This window comes from Myotis davidii, unplaced genomic scaffold (assembly GCF_000327345.1).
Source record: "Myotis davidii unplaced genomic scaffold, ASM32734v1 scaffold987, whole genome shotgun sequence".
NCBI lineage: Eukaryota > Metazoa > Chordata > Mammalia > Chiroptera > Vespertilionidae > Myotis > Myotis davidii.
Window position 1 is genome coordinate 357,728 of NW_006297901.1, and position 24,970 is coordinate 382,697.

Consider the following 24,970-nt stretch of genomic DNA (forward strand, 5'->3'; position numbering starts at 1 on the left):
CTACTTCATCAGTTGATATTGGCCTATTCAGGTTTTCTGATTCTTTCTGATTCAGTTTTGGGAGATTGTATTTTTCTAGGAATTTGTCCATTTCATCCAGATTATCCAGCTTGTAGGCATATAGTTGTTCATAGTATTTTCTTACAATCCTTATTTCTGTGGTGTCAGTTTTTGTATCTGATTTCACTTATTTGGGTCCTTTCTCTTTGTTTCTTGATGATTTGGCTAAAGGTCATTCAATCTTGTTTATTTTTTCAAAAAAACCAGCTCTTGATTTCATTGCTCTTTTTTATTGTTTTTTTTTCAGTCTCTATGTCATCTATTTCTACTTTAATCTTTATTATTATTATTTTTTTATATTTTTTATTGATTTTTTACAGAGAGGAAGGGAGAGAGATAGAGAGTTAGAAATATCGATGGGAGAGAAACATCGATTAGCTGCCTCCTGCACATCTCCTACTGGGGATGTGCCCGCAACCCAGGTACATGCCCTTGACTGGAATCGAACCCGGGACCTTTCAGTCCATAGGCCGATGCTCTATCCACTGAGCCAAACCGGTTTCGGCAATCTTTATTATTTTTATACTAACTTACTCCTTCTACTTACTCTGGGCTTTTCTTGTTCTCTTTCTAATTCTTTAAGTTGTACAGTTATAGAGTTTGTTAGAAATTTTTCTTGATTTTGAGGTAGGCCTATAATGCTATGAACTTCCCCCTCACGACTGCTTTTGCTGTGTCCCATAGATTTTGGGTTGTTGTGTGTTCATTTTCATTTGTTTCCAGGAAGTTTTTTTATTTCTTCTTTGATCTCATTTGTAACTGATTCATTGTTTAATAACATGTTATTTAGCTTCCATGTGTTTCAGTGCTTTTGAGTGTGTTTTTTACAATATATTTTTATTGATTTCAGAAAGGAAGGGAAAAGGAGAGAGAGATAGAATCATCAATGATGTGAGAGAATTATTGATCAACTGCCTCCTGCACATCCACTACTGGGGATTGAGTCTGCAACACAGGCATGTGTCCTGACTTGGAATTGAACCATGACCTCCCGGTTCATAAGTCAACACTCAACCACTGAGCTATACCAGCTGGCCTTGAATGTTTTTATTACAGTTGATTTCTAATTTCATGTGATTGTGATCTAAAAAGATGCTTTATATCAGGGGTCCTCAAACTACGGCCCACGGGCCACATGCAAATACAAATATTGTATTTGTTCCCGTTTTGTTTTTTTACTTCAAAATAAGATATGTGCAGTGTGCATAGGAATTTGTTCATAGTTTTTTTTTTTAAACTATAGTCCGGCCCTCCAACGGTCTGAGGGACAGTGAACTGGCCCCCTGTTTAAAAAGTTTGAGGACCCCTGCTTTATATGATTTCAATCTTCTTGAACTGTTAGAGACTTGTTTTATGTCCTAACATGTGGTCCATCTTTGAGAATGTCCCATGTACACTTGAGAAGAATGTATGTTCTGCAACTTCAGGGTGAAATGTCCTGTGAATGTCAGTTAAATCTATCTGATTGAGTTTGTCATTTAGAGTCACTGTTTCCTTGTGGATTTCTTTTTTTGTCTGGAAGAGCTATCCAGTGAAGTCAGTAAGGTGTTAAAGTCCCCTACTATCATTGTATTGCTGTTGCTTTCTCCCTTCAAGTCCTCCAGAATTTTTTTCTTTAAATATATCTAGATGTTCCCATATTATGTGCATATATGTTTACCAGGGTTATATCCTCTTATTGTATTGATCCCTTTAGTATTAGGAAGCAACCTTTATTGTCTCTTGTGATGGCCTTCATTTTGAAGTCTGTTTTGTCCAATGAGAGTATTGTTTTCCCAGCTTTTTTATTTGTTTCCATTTGCATGGAAAATATTTTCCCATCCCTTCATTCTCATCCTGTCTTTTGTTCTGAGGTGGATCTTTTGTAGACAGTATATATATGGATCATTTTTTTTATCCATTAAGCTACCCTATGTCTTTTGATTTGTTTGGAGCATTTAATACATTTACATTTAAGGTTATTATTGATAGGTTCTTATTAATAGCCATTTTAATAATTCTTTATGCCTATATTTCGTTCTCTATTTATTTTTATTATTGTTGCAGTCCTTTTAACATTTCTTGTAATGCTGGTTAGGTGGTGATAAACTCATTTAGTCTTTTTTTTTTTCTGGGAAGCTCTTTATTTCACCTTCTATTTTGAATGATGCCTTTGCTGTATATAGTAGTCTTGGTTTTAGATCCTTGCTTTTCATTACCTTGAATATTTCATGCCATTCCATTCTGGCCTGTAGAATTTTTGTTGAAAAATCAGGTTACATCCTTATGGAAGCTTCTTTGTAGGTAACAAATTGCTTTTCTCTTGCTGCCTTTAAGATTTTGTCTTTAACTTTTGGCATTTTAATTATGATGTGTCTGGGATGGGCCTGTTTGGATTCTTCTTGGTTAGGACTCTCTGTGCCTCCTAAACTTGTGTGACATTTTCCTTCACGAGGTTAGGGAAATTTTCTGCCATTATTTCTTCAAACAGGTTCTTTATCTCTTGCTTATTCTCTTCTCCTTTTACTCTTATGATGCAGATATTGTTACATTTCATGTTGTCCCACATCTCCCTTAAACTGTCCTCCTGTTGTTGTTTGTTTTTGTGTTATTTTTTTGTTAATCCTCACTCCAGGATATTTTTTTCCATTGGTTTTTAGAGAGAATGGAATGGAGGGAGAGAGACAGAGAGAAAGAAAGAGAAACATCGATGTGAGAGAGACACATTGATTGGTTGCCTCCTGGATGTGTTCTAACCAGGGCCAAGGATCAAGCAGGCAATCGAGGTACATTCCCTTGACTGGAATCAAACCCACAACCCTTCATTCTACAGGCCAACACTCTAACCACTGAGCCAAACCAGCTAGGGCTGTCCTGTTTTTCAATTGTTTTTTCTTTTTGTTTCTCTAATTGAGTGATTTTTTTCTACCCTGTCTTCTAATTCATTGATCTGATCCTCTGCTTCCTCTGCTCTTTATTCCTTACAGTGTGTCCTTTATTTCAGTTATGTCATCCTTCATTTATTTCTGCCTGGTCATTTTTCATAGTTTCTATATCTTTTCTCATGATGTTGAGCATCCTTATAATCATTACTCTGAACTCTATATCTGATAAGTTGCTTACCTCCACTTCATTTAGCTCTTCTTCTGGGGAATTCTCTTGTTCTTTCATTTGGGGCTTATTTCTTTGTCTCCCCATTTTGGATGCCTGCTTGGGTTTGTTTCTATGTATTAGGTAGATCTTGGTACAGTGGCTATATCAGTGATAGCGAACCTGTGACACGCGTGTCAGAGGTAACACGCGAACTCATTTTTTTGGTTGATTTTTCTTTGTTAAATGGCATTTAAATATATAAATAAATATCAAAAATATAAGTCTTTGTTTTACTATGGTTGCAAATATCAAAAAATTTCTATATGTGACACGGCACCAGAGCTAAGTTAGGGTTTTTCAAAATGCTGACACGCCGAGCTCAAAAGGTTCGCCATCACTGGGCTATATGTAGTGGTTGACCTGTGGAATCCAGTGGTGCAGTCTCCCTGGTCACCAGACCTGGGTGCTCTAATAATGCTCCTTGTGCATGTTGTGTTGGTCCTCCTGTTGTAATTGAATCTTCATTGCTATTGGCTCATTCATACATGAGCTTGACCCTCAGGCTCTACCCCCAACATAGCGTGAAGTCTGCTGTGCTGTTGCTTATCACAGGAAGAATTCTCCTCTGCATGTTTTGGATATTTACCTGTGGATATACCACTTGTGGAGCTTATTGGATCCTGCTCTGTTGTCTGAAGCTTACCACTGAGCTTATGGGTTTGTGGCCTCTTCAGAGGGCTCTGGTACAGGCCAGTGTCAGACGCTGTTTGTAACTGAATACCCTATTTAGAGCAATCAGCAATCCCAAGTTTGTGGCTCTACCTGCTAGGCCTGGACACACGTGGGAAGGACTGAGCTGTGCACCAAGGTCTGCTTTTCCCAGGGCCCTGAGCAGGTTAAGCAAAGACTCAAAGTACCCAGAAATCAGCTTCTGCCTGCAGGCAGATTGTTAGTCTCAGCCACTAAAGGAGCCTCAGGCTGTAGAGCTCATAACTCCATGGGTGGGGTGAGAGGGTTTCCAACAAGTGGGGCAATTTCTTCCCCCCAGGCAAAAGCTGCACTGATGGGAAAGCTCTGCCTGAGAAAGATGGTTTCTGTCATGTGAGGGAATGACTCAGCACATGGATCCTGAAGGTTTTCCTCTCTTTTACCCCAGGCTCTCATCCTGCAGCTCTAGTCCACTCTGCCTTCTTTCTGCCAGAGCCCAAGGTAAGTGGCTGGAAACGAAATTTAGTGCATCGGCGTTTTAAGGGGTGTCTGCGTAATCTAGCCATCTGTCCCTGCTGGACAGAACCCCAATGCTTCTCATAGCCAGATGTTATGTGGGCACCTTTCCCAGTTCTGGTGCTCTGGGCTGGGAAGACTGGTTCTGGGTTTAGACCCAAGACTTCTCAGGGTGAATGCCCCACAGCTGAGATATCCCTTCAGCTGCTGCCTGTGGGAGCCTGGCCAGCCCTCTTGGGGCTCCCCCCTCCCTACCAGTCTCGATGCGGCCTCCTCTTTACAACCTTGGTTATAAGGCTTCTCTCCAGCTTGTCTTTTGTTGGTTATTCAGGATGATTTTTCTATATTTTAGTTGCAATTCCAGTTTGGTCTTGGGAGAATGTTAGTGTAGCTTCCACTTAATCTGCCCTTTAACTTTTTAAATAATCATTCAAATAATTTTTTTTTCTTTTATCAAACAACACAAGGGCCTTTGAATATTTTAAGTTAACTGTCCTTCCATATTATTCCTAATATTTTAGCTCCAAGTTGTTTATGATTTTCCCCCATTAATCTTTAAAAATTTTTAAGCAGTAGGGTGTCATGTTTATCATCTCCTTTACTCATCATTGTTTATCTTTTTCTTAGTTTAATCTACTTCATATGAAACATTATTATTGTTTAATTTTTTAAGGAGTGTCTGTGAGTTAGATGTTGTCTTCTTTTTTGTATGAATATGTCTTTATTTCACACTCATTTTGCGTGGTAATTTAGTTAGGTGTCAAATAGTTGTTTCACAGTTATTTTCTCTTCCCACTTTGAATATGTTATTCCATTTTCTTCTAGCCTCTATCATTGCTGAAAAGTTTGCTGCTAATCTGATTGGCATTATTAGTTTGTTAAACTATATTTTTCTCTCTGGTTGCTTCCATGACTGTCTTTGGTTACGGTGTTCTTCAATTTACCACAATGTGTTTAGGGGGTATGCGCGCGCGCGCGTGTGTGTGTGTGTGTGTGTGTGTGTGTGTGTGTGTGGTTTTCTGTTTCTTTTGAATCCTGCTTGGGGCTTATGATGTTTCAAATGAAGAACACAAGTATTACTTTAATTCTGCTAAGTTCTTAGCCATTATCATTTCAGTTTTGCCTCTTTCACAATTTTCTACTCCTGTGTCCTGGAACTTCTATAAATTATATATTTTATTTTTTCAATCTGTTCTCTGTCTTATATCCTCTAACACTTTCTATCTTTTTATTTTCTCTGTTCTTCAGTCTTTGTGACTGGCGCTGAGGATCCTGTTTAGAGCAATCAGCTATCCATAGCTTGTGGCTCTGGATGCACGGCCTGGATGCATGTGGGAAGGACTGAGCTGTGCACCCAGGTCTGCTTTTCCCAGGGCCCTCAGGCAGGTTAGGCAAAGTATCTTTCTTAATACTAATTCTCTTTTCAGCTGTATCTAATATGCAACTTAACATTGTATTTTTAATATTTAGTATTCTACTTACTTCTTTTTTCCAGTTCTGACCATTTTTTATATCAGTTGACTATTTCATTTTAAATATACTTTTAAACATTGTTAGAGTTTAGATTTATCAGCTTATTCTATTACTACTAGTTCTTGGGATGCTAATTCGGCTTGTTGTGTAGATTACTCCTGATTGGTTTGGTTCTTTGTCTGGTTTGTTCAACAGGAATTGTTTATTCTAAGGGAGTCTTTTGAGTCCTGAGTTATGAACATATTTTTACATAACAATTTGAGTTTGCTTTTATAGAGCTTACTGTGGTCCTAGGGACATTTTTATGGTGATTTATCAGCTCAGGATTCTTGCATAATCTAAATAATGTATATTTGGGCAACATGCTTGTGCATGTTTTGTGTTTTTCACTAGATGCTTTTTTTCCCCACACTGAGATTGGGGCAGAATACAGACTTACTAGTAGTTGCCTCTTCCATGAACTATTAGGAAGCAGTGGTAGTTTTTCTAGTTTCGTTTTTATGTAGAGGGAGGTTTTCAATAATTCTAACCGTGTGATGTTACCTCAGTTCCAGTCTCCTATCTGGCATGGGCTCACCTGTCCTAACCTGGTCATTAAAATCCCAGCTCTAGGCCCTGAAGCAGCTGTATCCAGATTCATCCCCCTCTGGTGATGCAGCATTTGCTCTCATGCCTACTGCTTCGGCTTCAGCTTTGGGTTCTCTACTCATTTCTGGCCTGAATTTTTAAAAAGTTATATTTTAGGGGAAGGGTGCATATATGCATAACCCATGAACACAGACAATAGGGTGGTGAAGGCCTGGGGCAGGGGGTGGGGTCAGGTTAGAAGAGGTCAATGGGGGGAACAAGAGGGGACATATGTAATACTTTCAACAATAGAGATTTAAACAAAACAAAGTAAAAGTTTTATTTTATAGGTCCATGGAGCACATTCACCAGATGACCACACTGGATTATATTTTGTATGTGTTTGGAAGTGAAGGGGGACCTGGGTGAACTTAGAATTGAATTAGGAAAAGGCGAGGAAGGAAGGGTAAGTGGAAGCAGCCTAGAGTGCTGTGCTAAGGGAGTTTGACAAGGCTGAGGAGAGTCCTTGAACCAAAGACAACCTGTCAGGTGAATTTTTATCTCCCAGGAACAGGCTTGCCTAGGTATCTCCGACATTCTCAGTCACTGGGTAGGACCAGGTCGTGGAGATCATGACTTTGGCATAAATGCAGAGATGGATTTCAGAGCACAGCAGCTATGACTCTTGGTCAGTTATGGTCCCTATCAGTAGGATGACTGCAAGGCGTATCTGATGGCAACCACACTGGATAAAGAGCTTTCCAGGAAGAGGGAACAGTGATTGCAAAGGCTCTTGCTGTGGGTTAAAGTGTATCCCCACATCCCCAATTCATATAGAGAAGTTCTAAGCTCCAGTTCCTCAGAATGTGACAGAATGTGGAAAAAGGATCATTGCAGTTATAATGAATTAGGATGAGTTCATCCTGGAGTAAGGTGGGCCTCTAATCTATGCAAACCAGTGTCCTCATAAAAAGGAGAAGTTTGGAGACAGACTGGCTCCTGGGAAGAGCACCATCATTGAGGTGATGAGTCTGTAAGCCCAGGGACACTGAAGATTGCTAGCAAGCCGCCAGAAGCAAAGAGAGAGGCATGGACATATCCTTTTATAGAGCCTTCAAAAGAACCCAACTACCCTACCAATAACTTGATTTCAGATTTCTAACCTCCAAAACGCCGAACAATAAATTTCTGTTATTTAAGCCACACAGTTTATGTTACCTTGTTATGGCAGCCCCAGCAAACTAATAGACCCCTCAAATGATAGTGAACTTGGTGTGTTATGGAAACATCAAAGAGCCCAATGTGGGTAGATAAGTGATAGGAAGAACTGCAGAGGAAGAGGTATCCAGGGGCCAGATCTGTAGATCATGGCTTTGTAAAAATAAAAATAAAAAACACAGTAAAACCAGATGGAGCTATGAAGAACTTTAAAGCAGGGTTATAGGGGAGAGAGCCTGGGTTGGGTGGGGTGTGCTTTATTTAGGAAGTGTAGATCCTCCATGCACCTTTGCCAGGTTTTGTCCATGAAGATCCCTTTCCTTCCTGTCTTCCCTTTCCTTGCCCCTTCCAAACTTCCCAGAATGGGAAATATCTGTGTGTCTCATAACAGAAATGATAGGAAGATTCTAACCAGCAGGCACATGCCATCCCTGTCATTACGGCAATTAGTTTAGGGCAGTGATGGCGAACCTATGACACGCGTGTCAGAGGTGACAAGCAAACTCATTTTTTTGGTTGATTTTTCTTTGTTAAATGGGATTTAAATATATAAAATAGATATCAAAAATATAAGTCTTTGTTTTACTATGGTTGCAAATATCAAAAAATTTCTATATGTGACACAGCACCAGAGTTAAGTTAGGGTTTTTCAAAATGCCGATGCGCCGAGCTCAAAAGGTTCGCCATCACTGGTTTAGGGTGTGCTGACCTGGGTTGTGCCATTCGAGATGTCCTTGCCTCCACTTGTTTGCTGGCTGAGGCGAGGTTCATTCAGTCAGCCTTCATGAGAGGGATAGCAAGGTAACAGATGGGGAGAGGCAGTTTGGGCTGGGAAGGTCTGGGGGAATTCCACTTGATTCGCTTCCTCTAAGCCTCAGTCCTCAGGAGATATTGGCAGGCCATGGACTGATGAGGTGTCATGTATTTCATCATTAGTCAGAAAGCACCTGTACTTAAAAGGCCCCACTCTGTTTACAGGGTTATGGTTGGGAGAAATGCAAATTATTATCAGGATTACTTTATCTCCTTCCCACACAATTTGAGGGAGCTCTATAAAATTAAATCCGCCCTAAACCTAGACCAGTGATGGCGAACCTATGACACGCGTGTCAGAGGTGACACACAAACTCATTTTTGGTTGATTTTTCTTTGTTAAATGGCATTTAAATATATAAAATAAATATCAAAAATAAAAATCTTTGTTTTACTATGGTTGCAAATATCAAAAAATTTCTATATGTGACACGGCACCAGAGTTAAGTTAGGGTTTTTCAAAATGCTGACACGCTGAGCTCAAAAGGTTCACCGTCACTGACCTAGACTGTTATAAAAATGAAACAATCAGTGTTTCAAATGTCTATGGCTGCTCTCAGGTGAGGTGCCCCAGGTGAAAGCTTAGACTCTCTGGGAAGCTTCCCAAATGAATGCCAAGGAGCTTACTCCTGTGAGCTGGGGAGGGTGCATGACCTCTGATGCCCTTGAGGGAACATCTTCATGGGGTCCATTCTCGACTTTCCCTGTTTGTGGCTAGGCCCCTGGGTGGAGAAAAGACTGGAATTCCCCTGCACTGTGTCCCACGGCCCATCTGCAGGTCCCTGTGTTGCCTCCAGAAGCCGTGAGGCTCTCCTTGCTTTGGATCAGTTTAGGGACCTAGCTCGCCGGGCAGGAGATTCTTCTCGGCTTGTGATGCCAAACTTCTCTTACTGGACATCTTGAAGGCCAAGGCCCTGCCTTCTTCCTGTCTGGGCCGTTCTGCGAGCTAGCCAAGTCTGATGCCACGGGCACAACAAGGAGTGACTCCATGTCCCAGCGCAACCCCGTCCTCCCCCTCCCCTCTTCCCCAGGCACCTGGGCAGGTTGTGCTCACAGCTCACAAGATCTCTCTGCTAGATGAGAAAAACGTGTATTTGAATCAGGACCTTGAGGCCAGGCGTGTGGATTGCATTCTGGGCAGAAATGAAAATCCTGGTGCAGTGGCCTTTCAAAGCTGCAATAAATCAGGGCTCCTTGGCCGTCCTGCCGTGGTCTGTCAGGTTTTGTCTTTTTCTAGAAGCCACGCTGGGTTATGGCAAATTAGCGGAGATCAAATGAGCACCAGCTCATTGTGTAATCACTCTCAATTTCTACAGTTTGGGAGCAGCCATCTTATGATTTAAAATAGAAATATTTGCAAACGGTGTACCTTGCTCCGTTATGTGGAGGTCTGCATTTGAGATGTGCTGAAGTGACACAAATGGGTTTCTTCTTCTTCTTTTTTTTTTTAATATGGCAGTCTTACTAGTTTTTGTATTTATTTGTATTTTTCCTTTTTCGACTATATTAAGCCATTGACCTTTTTTTAATTAACTAAAGTTGATGGAAGTTCTCATCCTGGGTCCAGGGGTGGGTCTTTAATACCAACTATCTCAATTCGGATTTTGTTATGTAACCACCATGTGTAGTTGTCAGTGTGTTTGTGGTTAAATGCTTATCAGCATTTTTATAGATTCCTACACCTCCTCCTTCTAAAAGGAATTTGAGTCATCTGGCACTTATATAAAACCAAAAACTATCTCAGCTTGGGGAGCTGCTTGCTGTGTGTGTGTGTGTGTGTGTGTGGAGGGGGGGATAAAATGCAATTTAAAGAGAGAGTAGGAGATAGCACACACCTGTTTTGGTCTGTTGCTGGGCGGGTGCTGTTTTCCTAGGAATGGTGTCTGTGTTTCTGTTTTTCCTATTCTTTCTTGGAACAAAGAGAGAAAATCTCTCATGGAGGCTTTCTCAACCAGGCTCCTTGATGAATGTGTAATCTTAAATGAAAAAGAAGTCAGTACATGTGGCTTCCTGGACTCTGTACTTGGACCAAAAATAAAGCAAGTCCTCACCGCAGGGGCTTGGCTCAGCCCAAGGCCCGGGGCAGTTGTTTGCCACGCTGGGCTTGAGCAGCACACTTCTCTGGGCAGATCCCCAGGCCTCTGGAGGCTGGCAAAGGCCGATTTGCCTCCCCTGTGGCTTTTATTCTTTTTAAGAAGAGTGGTGGCACCCTCACTTGTCATTAAAGAATAGTGTGGGAATAATAAACAAAACGACCCACAGAAAACAACAGGAAACACAAAAACCACTCCCCTAAGTGAATGAAAAAATTGACACCGTCATGCCTTTGTGGGGTCACTGTTTCCATGCAAGTCAATTTAGAAGCTAGGAGAAGATTTTCTCTTCGATTTTTTTTATTGCCTTCTATTTTTAACATTTTTTTGGCAAGTCTACACATGGTGGTTACATAACAAAATCCAAATTGAGATAGTTAGTATTAAAGACGCACCCCTGGACCCATGATGAGTTTTTCTGGCACTGCTGTGAGGAAGCTCGAATTCCCATCGTAAAACAATAAGTGTAAATGTCCAGTCCACACAGGCTTTGTGGCCCGTGGCTCCATGTGGTTCTTTGAGGAACCTTCTCAACCTGGCCCCTGGTTTTCTGAAGGGCGCCTCTGCCCAGTGGCTGGAGGGAGACCTGTGGAGGGAAGGCTCCGGGTGTGACCAAAGTGGACCAGCCTCTTTGATAACCGCTGCTCTTACTGAGCGCCTATAGTGTGCCAGACCCCCTGCTGACCTCTTTTCACCTGCCTTCTTTTTTTAAATTAATTAATTTATTTTCCAGTTGACACACAATATTATATCAGTTTCAGGTGTATAACATGGTGACTAGATGTTTAATACCATATGACGTGATCATTCTGATACCTCTAGTACCATCTAACACCATACACACTTATTACATTGCTGACACTATTCCCTATGCTGTACTTCATATCCCCATGACTGTTTTTGTACCTGTCATTTTGTACTTCTTTAATACCTTTCACCTTTCCCACCCATTCCCCAACCCTCCTTCCATCTGGCGGCCATCAGTTTGTTCCCTGTATCTATGAGTTTGTTTCTGTTTTGTTTGTTTGTTTGCCTACTGTCTTATTCTATCATCCGCACATCCTGTGAGGCAGAATTAATTAAGAGTATTTTTATAAGGGCGAGAAAGTAGAAAGCCTATGGAGTCACCTGTCCAGAAGGGGGTATCCTATATAATAAAAGCCTAATATGCTAAGTGCCCGGTCATCCGTTCAACCAATCAAAGTGTAATATACTAATGATATGCTAAGGCCACTCAACCGCTCGCTATGACGTGCATTGACCACCAGGGGACAGGTAGACACTCCGACCTGTAGGCTAGCCTAACTCCCTTGCCCTGATCGTGCACCAGTGGGGTCTCTCGGCCTGGCCTGCACCCTCTCGCAATCCAGGACCTCTCAGGGGCAGATGTCAGAGAGCCGGTTTCAGCCTGATCCCATAGGCCAGGCCGAGGGACCCCACTGGTGCACGAATTCGTGCCTCTAGTACACATATAAAAGAAAGCATTATGTGAATGATAAGAATGAAGAACTAGTAATTATGACACACTTACCTGGTATCTGGGGCTGTGTCCAGTGCTTTATTTGGATGATGTCATTTAATTCTCACAACACTACAAGACAGGTCACTTTATTATCTCCGTTTTATAAAGGAGGAAACTACAGTTTCACGATGTTACACAATAGGCTCAAGAGACGGCAGCTCTGAAAGTGATAGACCTGGGAGTCACACCCAGGCAGCCTGATCTCAGACCCACTCAGCCACCAGGCTGACAGCACGGCCCACAGGCACCGCAGGCCGCAGGTGGCAGGCGAGCCAGGCTCTCCATCGGTGGCGTGGCGGGCAGACCCACCAGGGGGAGGCCCGTCTCCGATCTCCAGTGTGACTCAGGTGTGTCTCCTTTTCCCTGAGGACTTTCCTCTCATTCTTCCTGCTGGAAATTCAACTCTTCTGAGGACTGTGTTTCTATCTGTCCGTTCTCCGCAGGAACGACTTGCCCACGCGCCCCAGGATATGCCAGGCCTGGAGTACGAAACCCCCATTTCAGGGAGTCTTTAAAGGTTAGAGTGCATTGAGTCACCCACCTACCTCTGAAGGCGAGGGTGGGACCCGAGGGGGCAACCTCGGTTTTCCCGTCATTGCTGAGGCAGGTGCAGGGCTGGCCTGAAGTCAGGCTGTAGACAGATGTTTCAGGGTGAGGAGGGGTTGTATTTCCTCTTCCCCAGCCAGCCCCTTCTAGCAGAGATGCCAGAGCTCAAGAGGAGAAAAATGAAAGAGAAAAATGAGAGGCAGTGCTGGGGGAAGAGTGCGGAACTCAGGAAAGAAAGCCAAACCCCATCCATGGGCTTGGAAAGAGGCAACGGCTCAGACTGAGCGGAAACTGAGCCAGAGGGGGAAGGGTCTGGAGAGAAGGCGAAGGGCGCGCTGAGCCTTCACCAGGGGGGCAGTCGCGGTGTTTGAAGCTGCTTCCATGGATATGCAGGGGCTGCCAGTAGGGTGGGCCCTGGGCCCTCTTTATAAATGGGCCCAAAGAGGGGGGGCGGGGGGGTGAAGCATGCGAATAACGCCTGATTCTGGCTGTTTGGAAGCAGAGGAAGGGCTACCCATTCAGAGCTTTGGAGCAAAGGTCAGGAGAGGCTGCTTGGAGGTGGTGGCCACTCTCCAGACCTTGAAGGCTGGTAGCAGGTGGTGAGTGAGGAAGGGGCCAGTGCAGTGGGCCACGAGTTGTCTGATGGGTAGAGCCAGGCCTGCAGGTCCTCAGAGGGGTCCCAGTGACTGTTGGGAGTGGGCACACTAAGAGTGAGAGTCCTTCTGCCTGCTTCAACCACAGAAGAGAGAATTGTATCCATTTTTATAGAATTGAACCCTGCTTAAGACTTCATTTGGGTGGAAAAGAAAAAGGTTATGTTGCTTTTATTTTTATTTTTTAAAAGGCTTAAAACCCACCCAGGGGATGGAAAAAACTATATGTGTATGGTTTGTGTTGAAAGTGATAGTTAAATGGAGGGCAGGTAGGTGTCAATTTTGCGTAAGCATTTAAGAGGTCTGTGGAGGGAACACAGGCACGGAGGTTATCAGCTCCGGTCTGCGCTGTGGGCCTCACCTCACTTTTCTGGGCTGCTTCTGTTTCTGTACAGTGAGAGGTTGAATTGAATTGAGTGCTTTTCCAGGGTTCTTCTTGCTGTAAAATGCTATCAGCTATGACCTCTCTCTAGGCCTCCCCACAGCCACAGGAGGGTGGGTGGCAGGGAGGTGGCTGGAGGAAAATGAATTTCATGGCATGTATTGTGCAGGGTGACAGAGGGCATGGGATAGGGGCCAAGAAGGCCTGCTGACACCCAGTGTGAAGGGTGTAAGGGGACAAGGGTAGATGCAGCAGAGGCAAGAGCTTGGGGATGGGCAACCAACTCACAGACACGGCGTTTGCCGTAAAGGAGGTGATGGGATACATCTCTTCTCTTATTAGAGAGAAAAAGTTCCCCAAGCTGAATGACCTCCTTTCTAGCCCATGATTTTTCCTTTGAGGCATATTTTTAAAGCACACACAGGGAGAGGTCTTTATAGCGCCATGCAAAGATGTTCCAAAGATCTATCACGAATTTTTAAACATTCTTTTAAAGCTGGGCCTGCTTCTAAAGGAGCTGCCTTCTCGGTGAATGCTGGAAAACGAAAACCTGCGAGCTGCTTGGACGGGCCCGGGAAGCACGTGGCAGGGCTGATGTTGCTCTTTGTGTGGTGTCTCTGTTTCCCGAGGTTTCTTGGTCGATCGTGTCTCATCATGATTCCAGGAGCTGGGCCCTCTCAGCTGGAGAAGGAACTGTGTGTCTGTGCGGTATTTGATCAGAAATGACTTGGATACATAGCTCCCTCACAGGACATGAGCCGGGCCCTAGGTTAGGTGTTAGTGCTGCAGTGACGTCTATGGTGCGATCCGGCCTCACAGGCTAACAGAGCGTAGTGGGCGGTCACGGTGTGAGAATGAGAGAGATGTGCACCTGAGATGCAGACCTCACCCGCCAGCCGTGACCAGCCATCCCTTCCTTCTTCCCCCCTTGTTTCTCCACCTCTCTCCTCTGCTTGAGCAGAGTTTTGAAGTTAAACCAGGGAGACATTTGAGACAGTGAGGCGGGGTGAGGGAGGGGCCTTTTCTGGGTGGAAGTGTTTAGATTCCCCACGGGGAGCTCTGGCCCTGGACAGCAGCCACTGGCAGAGCGTGGGACTGTCAACCCAACACTCTGATAGCTGGGGAAGTTTCTCAAGGCCTCACAGATGAGGGGTCCTCTGCCCTGAGCATCCCCACTCTGTGCCTGGGCAGTAACTGGGCTCTCTCTCATCTGAGAAAGCTCTGGAGAAGACTTAGTGCCTGGGAGGTAGACACAGAACTTCTGCAGAGAAGCAGGTTATGCTTGAGCCGATGTCATAAGGAAGCTCTTCTAGAAAACGGCTAACTCTGGTTTGGATTGGGGTCTCCGAGGGCCTCCAGGAGACAAGACCACTCTCCTCTCCACGGCCTGGGGAGAAGCTGACTGAAGCAACTGCAGAAACAGACCATCCTATAGGTCATCGTATAGAAGCCAGGCTGCAGGCCATTACCAAGTGCGTGTGCTACATCTAAAGGCCAGGTTTACCCACCGTTTCCCATGTAGTGCTGGACAGAGCAGGCTTCCGCTCTTCAATTCAGGAAGTTGTGAAAGAGTGAATCACACACTTCTGCGGGCAGGCACCTCCCAGGAGGTAAGGCTTGCAGCTGAGCATGCCCAGTTGGTTCTTCTCAAATTTACCAACTAAGTGAGTTTGTTCCTCCACTCGCCCTGAGGCAACCTTAGTAAAAGGACAGAGAAAGGCCAGTCGTGGACGTAGGGATAATTCTTCCTCATAAGAACCAGGAGTGAGGAAATGGGGTTGTCCTCTAAAAGTTCCCAAGCTTTTATACAGTGTGAGGGCCAGGTGTTCAGGTCTTGTGGGAAAGAAGTCAAAGACCAGACCAGGTCTGGTTGGGATCCCTATTGACGGTGAAGCTAGTTAATAATCTGAGATAACCTGATACATGAGAAATCGGGGTTAATAATATAGCACTGATATTTGCCCACCTTTACTTACATCATCCCACTCATCCCCCAAACACTCTGTGATATTCACGTTAGCACCTTCATTTAACCAAAGAAGGATGTGAAACAAGAGATCGTGGATTAGCCCAGAGGGTAACTAGTTAAGGGCAGAGTCTGGACTCAAAAGGCAGGGCTCTCTCCAGTTCTCCGGGCGGCCATATCAATTACAGTTACTTGCTTGTTTCTATTTTATTTCAAACCTCTTTTGTAGTTGTTGTTGTGGGCCTGTTCAGGAGCGTAGAGAGGATAGCATCATTAATTATTTGTCTCCGTGTTATCCTCTTTGTCCATCTGTTTTCACCTCAGCAGATTGAAAAGCTCTCAGGTAGATGGTTGTCTTTTCTCCCCTGGGAGTTTCTGGGGATGCAGCCTTCATCCTCCAGCCAGATCAGAAAGTTATTCCTGTTATCTGAACACAGAGATCCCTGCTGAGTCATAACCTGGGGTATTGTATTAAATGTAAAGCATTTTTAAGTTTAAAACAATAACTTTTATACTTCATTTGAAAAAGTGTTTGCCCTGGTATACCAAAATTCATGAGATAATATTGCAGTGGGTTTTATTACTTGAAAAAAATATTGGAATTCCCTCACAGTGTTAAGCTAAGTGGGTTATAAATGTAGAGGACTATTGACTCACCACCAAATTACTTGGATTAATATTATTTCCTTTTGCATGAGAATGAGAAGTCCATCCAAATGAAGCAAGAATGACATGTTGATTTTACTCTTTTCTTCTATCCAGGGCTCCATTGTTAACCTTCCCCCCACCCCCTTCCCTATCTCTTGCTTATAAACACACATTTGCATTGAACTATTTTTCATTACTCATATGATTTCTTGGTGTCATGTCAGAAGTTGTTGTTTCATTTGTTACTCATCACCCTGTTAATAACTGTAGTGGTTTTCCACTTATGAAGTGCTTTCACAGGCAATGTCTCTTTAAATTTTCACAATAACCTTGAGAAATAAGTACTATTACCTTTAAAGAAGTTAAAACTGAGGTTCATAAAGGGTTTCTTGTCCAAAGACATAGTCGGTTAGAGTGATTGTCAGGACCTGAATCCAGGTCATCTGACTAGATTACAAAGGTTCAAGAAACATGTGTCTTGGGGAGTGGCATGTGACTGTGTGGTAGGGCTCTGCTTCTCCCACCTCCCCTTGCCAGCCCCCTCAGATGTGCCCTAGAAGTTCCCCTGGTGTGTGCGTGTGTGTGTGTGTGTGTGTGTGTGTGTGTGTGTGTGCGTGAACTACGCAACAGTCTAAAGAGGCAGTCTTAATTGGGGTTAAGAGTTTTGGAGTCAGCTTGACTACTTATTGGTTCTATTACCTGAGACAACATTTTAGTCGTGCTGTATCTCAACTTTCCCTAAAATGGGGAAAATAATAATGCCTACTCATTTGGTTGTTGTGAAAATTAAAATAAGTAGCAAAATAAATGTGAGTTATTGTCACTGTTATGGAATGAAGTTGAATAGAATTTTAAGATTCTAGGTGGCTGTTCAGTCTCTCAATAATCTGACTATTAAAATGCGCATCCTAATATGATTGTAATAAAGATGAAGGTGATGGCAACAACCGCATTACTCAGTGGCCACTGTGTTCCAGACATTTTGCAGATACCCTCCTGAATGTTCACAGCGACCCCGCCGATGCTGTGCTCTCAGCTGCGTGGCTATATTGCTTCCAAATCTGGCCTGCAGTTGTGTCAATTTTACCCACCACTCCCAAGCTTAACCCTTTTGAAAATTAGAAGTATGTTTTCTAATTTTCAGTCTTCTGGCCCATTTTGTACTCTCTTGCAGTGTTTCCAGATGTCATACCTAAGTTGCCATAGTGCCAGGGGTAAAATTTTCCAGACCCCAAGACTCAAATTCACTTCGAGTGTTTAAGATGAAATAAGTCTGTTGACAGTCACAGGAACGAACTTCCTTGAATTGGAGTATTTTTCCTTTAAAGCAAGACTTTTCCGAGAAAGAATTGGCATACCCTGTCTCAGAGAGAAGGAAGGGAATGGTAATTGACAAAGACCTTTCTCCCATGTATCAGACTGAGTTCTGAGGGATAGTATATTAGCTAGTATATACCCGTGCTTAAAAAACTAAAAACACCTTTTTTTCCTGCCTTCATTTGTTTTAATTTAAGCTGTTACATTATCTTTATCTGTAGTGCCCTCCCCACCCTCCATTCTCCCACTTGCCTTAGGTATTGTGTTCTCAAATCATGTGTCTTTTTTTAAACACAGAAATATTTTCTAGCCAGTCCAAAGATCTGGAAATAATAGGGTAAGTGGTAACTGAATTGGAGTTTTCTATTCTTTGAAAAAACTATTAAAATAATTAGTATGTCTTTCATAAATTATCAGTGGGTCAGCTGAGCATTTATCTTATGATAATTCTACCTTCACTATTTATTTTTAAAACTGTGGTAACATTGGATCCATCCTATCCACGTGTGGACCAAAGGTTTGCCATCTTCCTTATTATTGGGAATCCAATCCAGTCTCTTGGCCTCAGGAAGGCCTTTATTTAAGGGAATTTTATGTTCATTAATAAAACATTTTTTTTAAATCTGTGTTTTCTTCAGCAGAACATGAGTAGGTAGTGAATGAAACCACACCAAAGAAACACACCCTTTCTACCTTCCACTTTCTGTCACCACGGTGTCTTCTTCTGAATGGCAGTGCTGAGTTTGTGAAAGGGAGAATCCCTGTGGATCTCTGACGTAGACACCGGTGCCCTGAGCACGCCCCCCTGTTCTGCTGCTGCACTGTGCAAGGTTGCACGCCATGTTTTTATCTTTGGAATATTTACTCATATTTTTAATGCTAAAATGTCCTACAAAATAAATATGTAAATGAAACAGTGAGAATACAACTTGAATGGACATTGACGAGCTAGAAGATGATGGGGGAGTGAAGGTCATGTGGCAGACTTCTTAGGACTCCACCTATTTGTCCTGATTCCATCTGTGTTAAGAAATAACATGGACCTTTTAAAGCTCTTCAATCATGGCTGTCTTTCAAGGTTAAAGCGAGGCCGTAGTATTTCTGCTAACTTGCCCGGGTTGTTCTCAGAATCTACAAGGATTCAAGGAATCTGGAAAAGGGGCTGTGTGTAAATTTATAAAGAGACTAGAAATATAAGTTTAGAATACATGGGGGAGCCAGGGAAAGCTTAGTTCTAATAACCAAGCTTTTCTGAATCTCTGTCTCCAGGGCTTTTTAGTCACACATTTTGCCCTAAAGTAAAGCAGATATACATATCAAAGGTAAGGTTTGGTAAGCAGTGAAGTATTATGTTGGGGGAACTACCTACAGCTGTTCAGCAGCAGGTAATAACATGTAGATTTTCAGATTTGGGGAGATGCTTTGGCCATTCAGCTGTTTGGCCAGCAGGCAATAACATGTATCTTCAGCCCTGCTGAAGCCTCAAGGTTCACCAACCTTTTGATGAACTTCTTGCATTTATGACCTGCTGGAATTAGCCTCCAGCACTAACTGATCTAGAGTATAACAATATGGCAGCTCGAAGTTGAGGATGTAAATTAGTTGGACACACAAAAAAATTGCAAGGCTGTTTCTTAGGCAGGAATCTCCAATTTGGGGATTGCCTTGTGAGCAAAGATAGCGCCTAATAAGTAGGCCGGAGTAAAACAGTACATAAATGTTGATAGAATCACATTTTTAGGCACATCCTTTTTTAAAAAAATTCTTTATTGTTTAAAGTATTACATATGTCTCCCTTTCCCTCCCCCCCTCCTTGACCCCTTCTAGCCCACCCTCACCACCCCCGCCCCAGGACTTCACCACCCTATTGTCTGTGTCCATGGGTTATGCATATGTGCATACAAGTTCTTTGGTTGATCTCTTCTCACCCACCTGTAAGAGTTCTTTCTTTTTTACAGCAGCATTAGTATACCATTATAGGCAAATCCTTTATTGGGTCCTGGGAAGGTCAGATGATGTTCATTTTATTCACACACACATACTTTAAAATATCAACCTATTTTTATTCAATATTTGGGGTATGAGAAGAAGGTTCCACATACTGTTCCAGCCATAAAGAGAAAAATATAGTGAGAAGATGGGAAATCAGACTAGTCATTCTTCAAATTTGAAGAGATGGAAATTTTAGTACCAGTGGAGAGGAATGGCCCATTTGAAAGAGATGTTGGACAGATGCCTAGATCTTTCAGGAAAGGACACTTCAGAGCAGCCCAGCAGCTGGGCTTACAGTTGAGGTAGAGCCACCAAAGAACTAAAGACAGGAAGTTCAATTGCATTTCACTTTTGTAGTTTCACTTTTATACAAAGGGTTCTTCAATCACTATCATTCATTCATTCATTCATTCAGCAACCATTTGGTGAAGTTGGCTCTGTACCAGGCACCACTGGAGCCCCTGGAGCCCCAACAATGACCATGACATGGGAGCTCCCTCATGAGGGGTACTTCTGGGGCATTTCTCTTATGGCCTTCCTGTAGGGAGTTGCCTTGCCAGGTAGTCCTGCCAGGAGGAATCCTTCATCCGACAGATGAGATATTCATCCTCTTTCTTCCCAGCTGATATCAGCATTAGTCCCTTTCCTCTCTGTCCTGCCCGCCCTTCTGTGCCACCAAGGTCTCTTTAGAGAAGATGGATCTCTCAGGACTGAATGGGAGATTTGTTTTATTTCTTCCTTATCCTTGGCAAGGACTCTCATTTTTTTTTTTAACAAATAAGGCAGAACACATCAATAGGAAAAGAAAAATAAGAACTTTCCTTGCCAGTGTTGCTTAGTTACCTAGTCAACATTCCCTTAGAGCCCGGCTGAATTCTCCTGCATATTTTTATAGTGCACATCATGTTTTATTTCTATAATTGATCTATTAAGCAGGAAATATGGAGAACATATGGAGCTCCTGTCAATGTTATGCTGTTTATTTGGATTTCCATGTTTCTCTTTCCACAAGACCTCATTATCATCTCTTTTCATTCTAACCTGGGTAACAATGGGCAGGAATCGCATCACTATTTATATCGGTGCTTTTAACTTTGTAGCTTAAAAAGCAAAACCCAAAAGACTAACCTCAAAGCTAGACATCACATTGTGGATTTTTCAAAGGGAAGGGGCCAAGTTTTTAGTTGCTCTGTATTCTTTCTGCCTTAGTGCCATGTCTGCCACATAAAAGGCCTTTAGTAAATGTTTATTGGTTAAAAGAACAATTGGTTTCACATATTTATTGAGAACTAGCATTGTAGTGGGTGCTATTCATAATATAGAATGTGCTTATAGTTTCTACCGAGGGAACAAAACTTATGACTTGTTCTTTTCTTCCTGGAGACAACAAGGACAGAGAATAATGACTGTTACTGTCAACACTACATTTTATTTAGTGCAAGAAGCTTTTCTGCATGAGGCTGTAGCAGCAGTATCCGCAACCACGTTCTAGCTGGTATTTATGAAAAGGCATTCACTGGTAATCTCCTAGCTTCAGGGTGCTGTGCTGTCCAAATCATTCAAGATCAAAATACCCGGTCATTGTCACCATCTGTCAAGGCCATTGTATTCAAAACAGTGCGTCTCTGGGTTATTCTCTTTCTCACACACACATATGCAAACTCAACAGGAAACTGTGTTTATGATGCCAACAAAACACCAAATGAAAGTTTATTTAATCATCTCTTTCCCCAGCCAATCAGGCACCCTTTCAAACCAGTGTTCCTCAAAGCATATACTTCTTAGATTTTACTAATATGCAGACTTAGATCTACTAAGTCTGGGAGGAGGTCCAAGAGTCTGCATTTCTAATAAGATCTCTTAGATCAGGCCTTGATAGTTAAAGCATCACCCATGGACCAGTAGATTTGGCACCACCAGGGAGCTTGTTAGAAATGCAGATTGCGCCCTGGCTAGCATTACTCAGTGGGTAGAGTGCCTGCCTGTGCACCAAAGGGTCTTGGGTTTGATTCTGGGTCAAGGGCATGGACGTGGTTGCAGGTTTGATCCCTGGCCCTGGTTGAGGCACATGCCAGAGGCAACCAATTGATGTGTCTCTCTCACATCTCTCTCTCTCTCTCTCTCTCTCTCTCCCTTCTCTCTTCCCTTTCTCTCTTTCTCTCTCTCTTCTTCCCACTCTCTAAAATCAATGGGAAAATGTCCTCAGGTGAAGGGGTTAGGATTAACAAATAAATAAAAAGAAAGAAATACAGATTCTTAGGTGCCATCTCAGACCTACTGGGTCAGATCCTGGGTTTTAACAAGATCCCACATCAACATTTGAGAAGCATTGTCCTAACCATTTAATATGCCTGCAATATAAGGCAGGAGTCCTGATGGGGCTCTGGGTTGGAAAATAGGCAGGTAGACTTCCTGTGCCCATTTCAAAACTCTTGTGTACCTCTCCCCCAATTTAGCACCTGGCACCAGATAAAGGCACAGACAGATGTCTCTTTGTTTAATCATTCATGGTATGATGGATTTGTTATGTATCTTGACTACCATGTTCATCCATAACACCTTGGAGAGGTCCATTGGGCCTATGACCACACAGGGAGGAGTAACCAGAGACTTGACCAAGATCACAAATACAGATTCCCAGGGGTTTGGCTTAACCTCCACATCCACATACCTGGATGGAAGTGGGCACAGCTAAATGCAAAGTGGAAATCTGGTCTAAGCCTTTGTCATTTCTTAAACGCAACCTGGGCATTTATGAGACTCTTTTCTCTCCTTTAGGAAAAAACATGAGATTCCCCTGGAAATCGCTTGAGAGGAAGATGGAAGGGGCCATTTAAAAGTGACAGAAGCTGCAGGCCGCAAGACTGGGGCCGGAGGGCTGGCAGTGGAAAACTCTGTTGGGTTGTGATCTCTCACTGGGAAGTTCCAGGTGCTTTTTTGCTTCCTGCAGAACAAAGGAAGAAAAGGAGAAGACCATGTCCATAGCTCTGAAGCAGGTGTTCAACAAGGACAAGACCTTCCGGCCCAAGAGGAAATTTGAACCTGGCACACAGAGGTTTGAGCTCCACAAACGGGCTCAGGCATCCCTCAACTCAGGCGTGGACCTGAAGGCAGCGGTGCAGCTGCCCAGTGGGGAGGACCAGAACGACTGGGTGGCCGTGCACGTGGTGGACTTCTTCAATCGGATCAACCTCATCTACGGCACCATCTGTGAGTTCTGCACCGAGAGGACCTGCCCTGTGATGTCAGGGGGCCCCAAATATGAGTATCGGTGGCAGGATGACCTCAAGTACAAGAAGCCGACCGCACTGCCCGCTCCCCAGTACATGAACCTTCTTATGGATTGGATCGAGGTCCAGATCAACAACGAAGACATCTTTCCAACATGTGTGGGTAAGTCCATGGCCAGCTTCTTGATTATTTTGTAACATCCCACCTGAACTCAGAAGGTTTGTAGAGGTTCCTTCCAGGACTGCCTTTGAACTCTGGATACCAATGTTTCCCCAAATTCCATCTCTTACACACCTGCAGTTTCTTTTTCTATATCTAAGAAACTCATTGAAATTTTGAAAAATATCATTTGTGGATACTGACAATAATTTCATGGACTTCAATCATGAAATCACACCTGTCACATACTGGGGAACATTGTCTTGGTGAAATGTCAGATTTGATCTTGCTGGCTTCCTTAGGACTAGACCTTAAACTCACCCAGTCATTCTGGTAAGGTTCTTATTATTTAACTAATTAACTAGTTAAAGTTACATGACCTCTGGTGCAGTTATGGTATTTACCTCTCAGGTTAAAAAATCCTAATGGGAGAATCCATGGATTTGTTTGGGGACCAATCAAACAAGGGGCTAGCAATCTGGGAAAATAAAGATCCTGCCATTCTGTTCCTCCCTCTCCTGATCACAGGTTATTTGTCCCAGGTTATGCTGCCAACTCTAGAACCTTGTGTAGTTGCTAGACTCACCAGGATACTTGAAATGCAAATGATTTTGTTTCCCTTGTGCTCTGAGTCATAAAACTCTTCAAGGGGAAGAGCCAAACCTTTTCTACACCTTGTATTTATTTCTTTATGCTATTGATCATTGGTGTTTCCATGCACTGACAGACTGAATTTAAAATTCAGGGTTCTTAGGCCCTAGGTTCAATGGGAAAGAGCAATCTCCTTACTTCCATTGTCATATCTCCAGTGTCTTAGCTAGCATGGTGCCTGGAAACCCTTGTAGGCACTCAGGAAATATTTGTGGAATGACTGAAAAAATACTTGTGCTGTTAGAAAGTATTATTTAAAAGCTCTGAAATGGTTGGCGGATAAAAGAAGCATTTGAAATGCATTGCTGAAATCACTTCTAGTTGGGATGCGTGTGTCCCCATGTGGCATATGGAAACTTGAGGTGGGGCGTATGGAAGTAATTAAGTTAATACTAGAAGAAAGTGCATAAATTGATTAAGGCAGTGTGTACATCTTGAAATATTCAGCACACAAACCAATTTGCTCAGAATCATGGTGTTGCCTTGACTTGTCCAGTCCCTTCATGCGATTTCTCTCTGCTGCCCCTTGCTAAGGAAGGAGAAACCCTGACTCACCAGACTAGGAGGAAGAGGGCAGATTCCAACCCCTCTCGCCAGCCATCTAATAAGCACCTCCAGTGGGCGAGAATTTCTTAGGTTCATGTCTTTTTGCACTTTCTTTGACAGTCAGAGGCTTCTTTTGTTGCTGGGAAGAATTTTTCTTTTCCAAAAGCATCACCAGCCACTGCCAATGCTCTGTGCAGAGCACATGCTTGAATAAAGATAAATAAATGTGGGCCAGGAGACCTCCTCTTTGTCCTTTCCCTTCTGTTCCTGCTTCCTGATGCTTTGAACTCTGGGCACTTCTGCTCTTGCTGGCAGCTGTGGCTACCATGTAGGGCCATGGTGTGTTACTTGAGGGTGAAGAAATTGCTGGAGGTGGTTTTAGACTTTGCTTGGAGGAAATCAGGGGGTGTCACCATGTCCCCTAGAGTAACTGACTTTGCTATCATTTTCTAGACTTTTTTTAGTCATTCACTTGGTTTGGGGTGCATACTCTCCTCATCAGAATCCTTTTCAATTTATGCTCCATAGTCCACCAATGTTCTGGGAGATCTTAATAGATGCACCATGATTTTTTCCCCATGAAAACATAAGTTTGGGAAGTCCTGAGTGAAACTGATTTCTTTATTGTAAGACTTTTAATATGCTAATATGCATTATAAATCTCCAAGAAAGGAATAATACTTTAGTATGTAGTTTTTCCTAATTTGAACCTGTTGGCTTTTTTAAAAATGGAACATCATTATCATCTTTTGGGAAATGTTGATGTATATAAATTAGAGTTGTCAAACTTTTGTTTGTGTCAGAATTACTTGGGGCTTCTGTTAAAAATATAAATTC

General features: G+C 42.9%; 1 protein-coding gene across 2 annotated transcripts in view; it reads left to right on the plus strand.

Moving 5' to 3' along the window:
• The window catches only part of MOB3B (MOB kinase activator 3B), a 204,614-nt gene that overhangs the window by 58,496 nt on the left and 121,148 nt on the right, over positions 1-24,970 (plus strand). The window contains exons 1-2 of one of the 2 annotated variants that reach the window (XM_006773730.2): positions 4,226-4,341; positions 22,325-22,939. In XM_006773730.2, the coding sequence (XP_006773793.1) occupies positions 22,522-22,939 (418 nt within the window). In that variant the 5' untranslated portion in view covers positions 4,226-4,341; positions 22,325-22,521. Of the gene's footprint in view, positions 1-4,225; positions 4,342-22,324; positions 22,940-24,970 lie in introns of those variants that run through there. The other variant, XM_006773729.2, reaches the window with a different exon arrangement.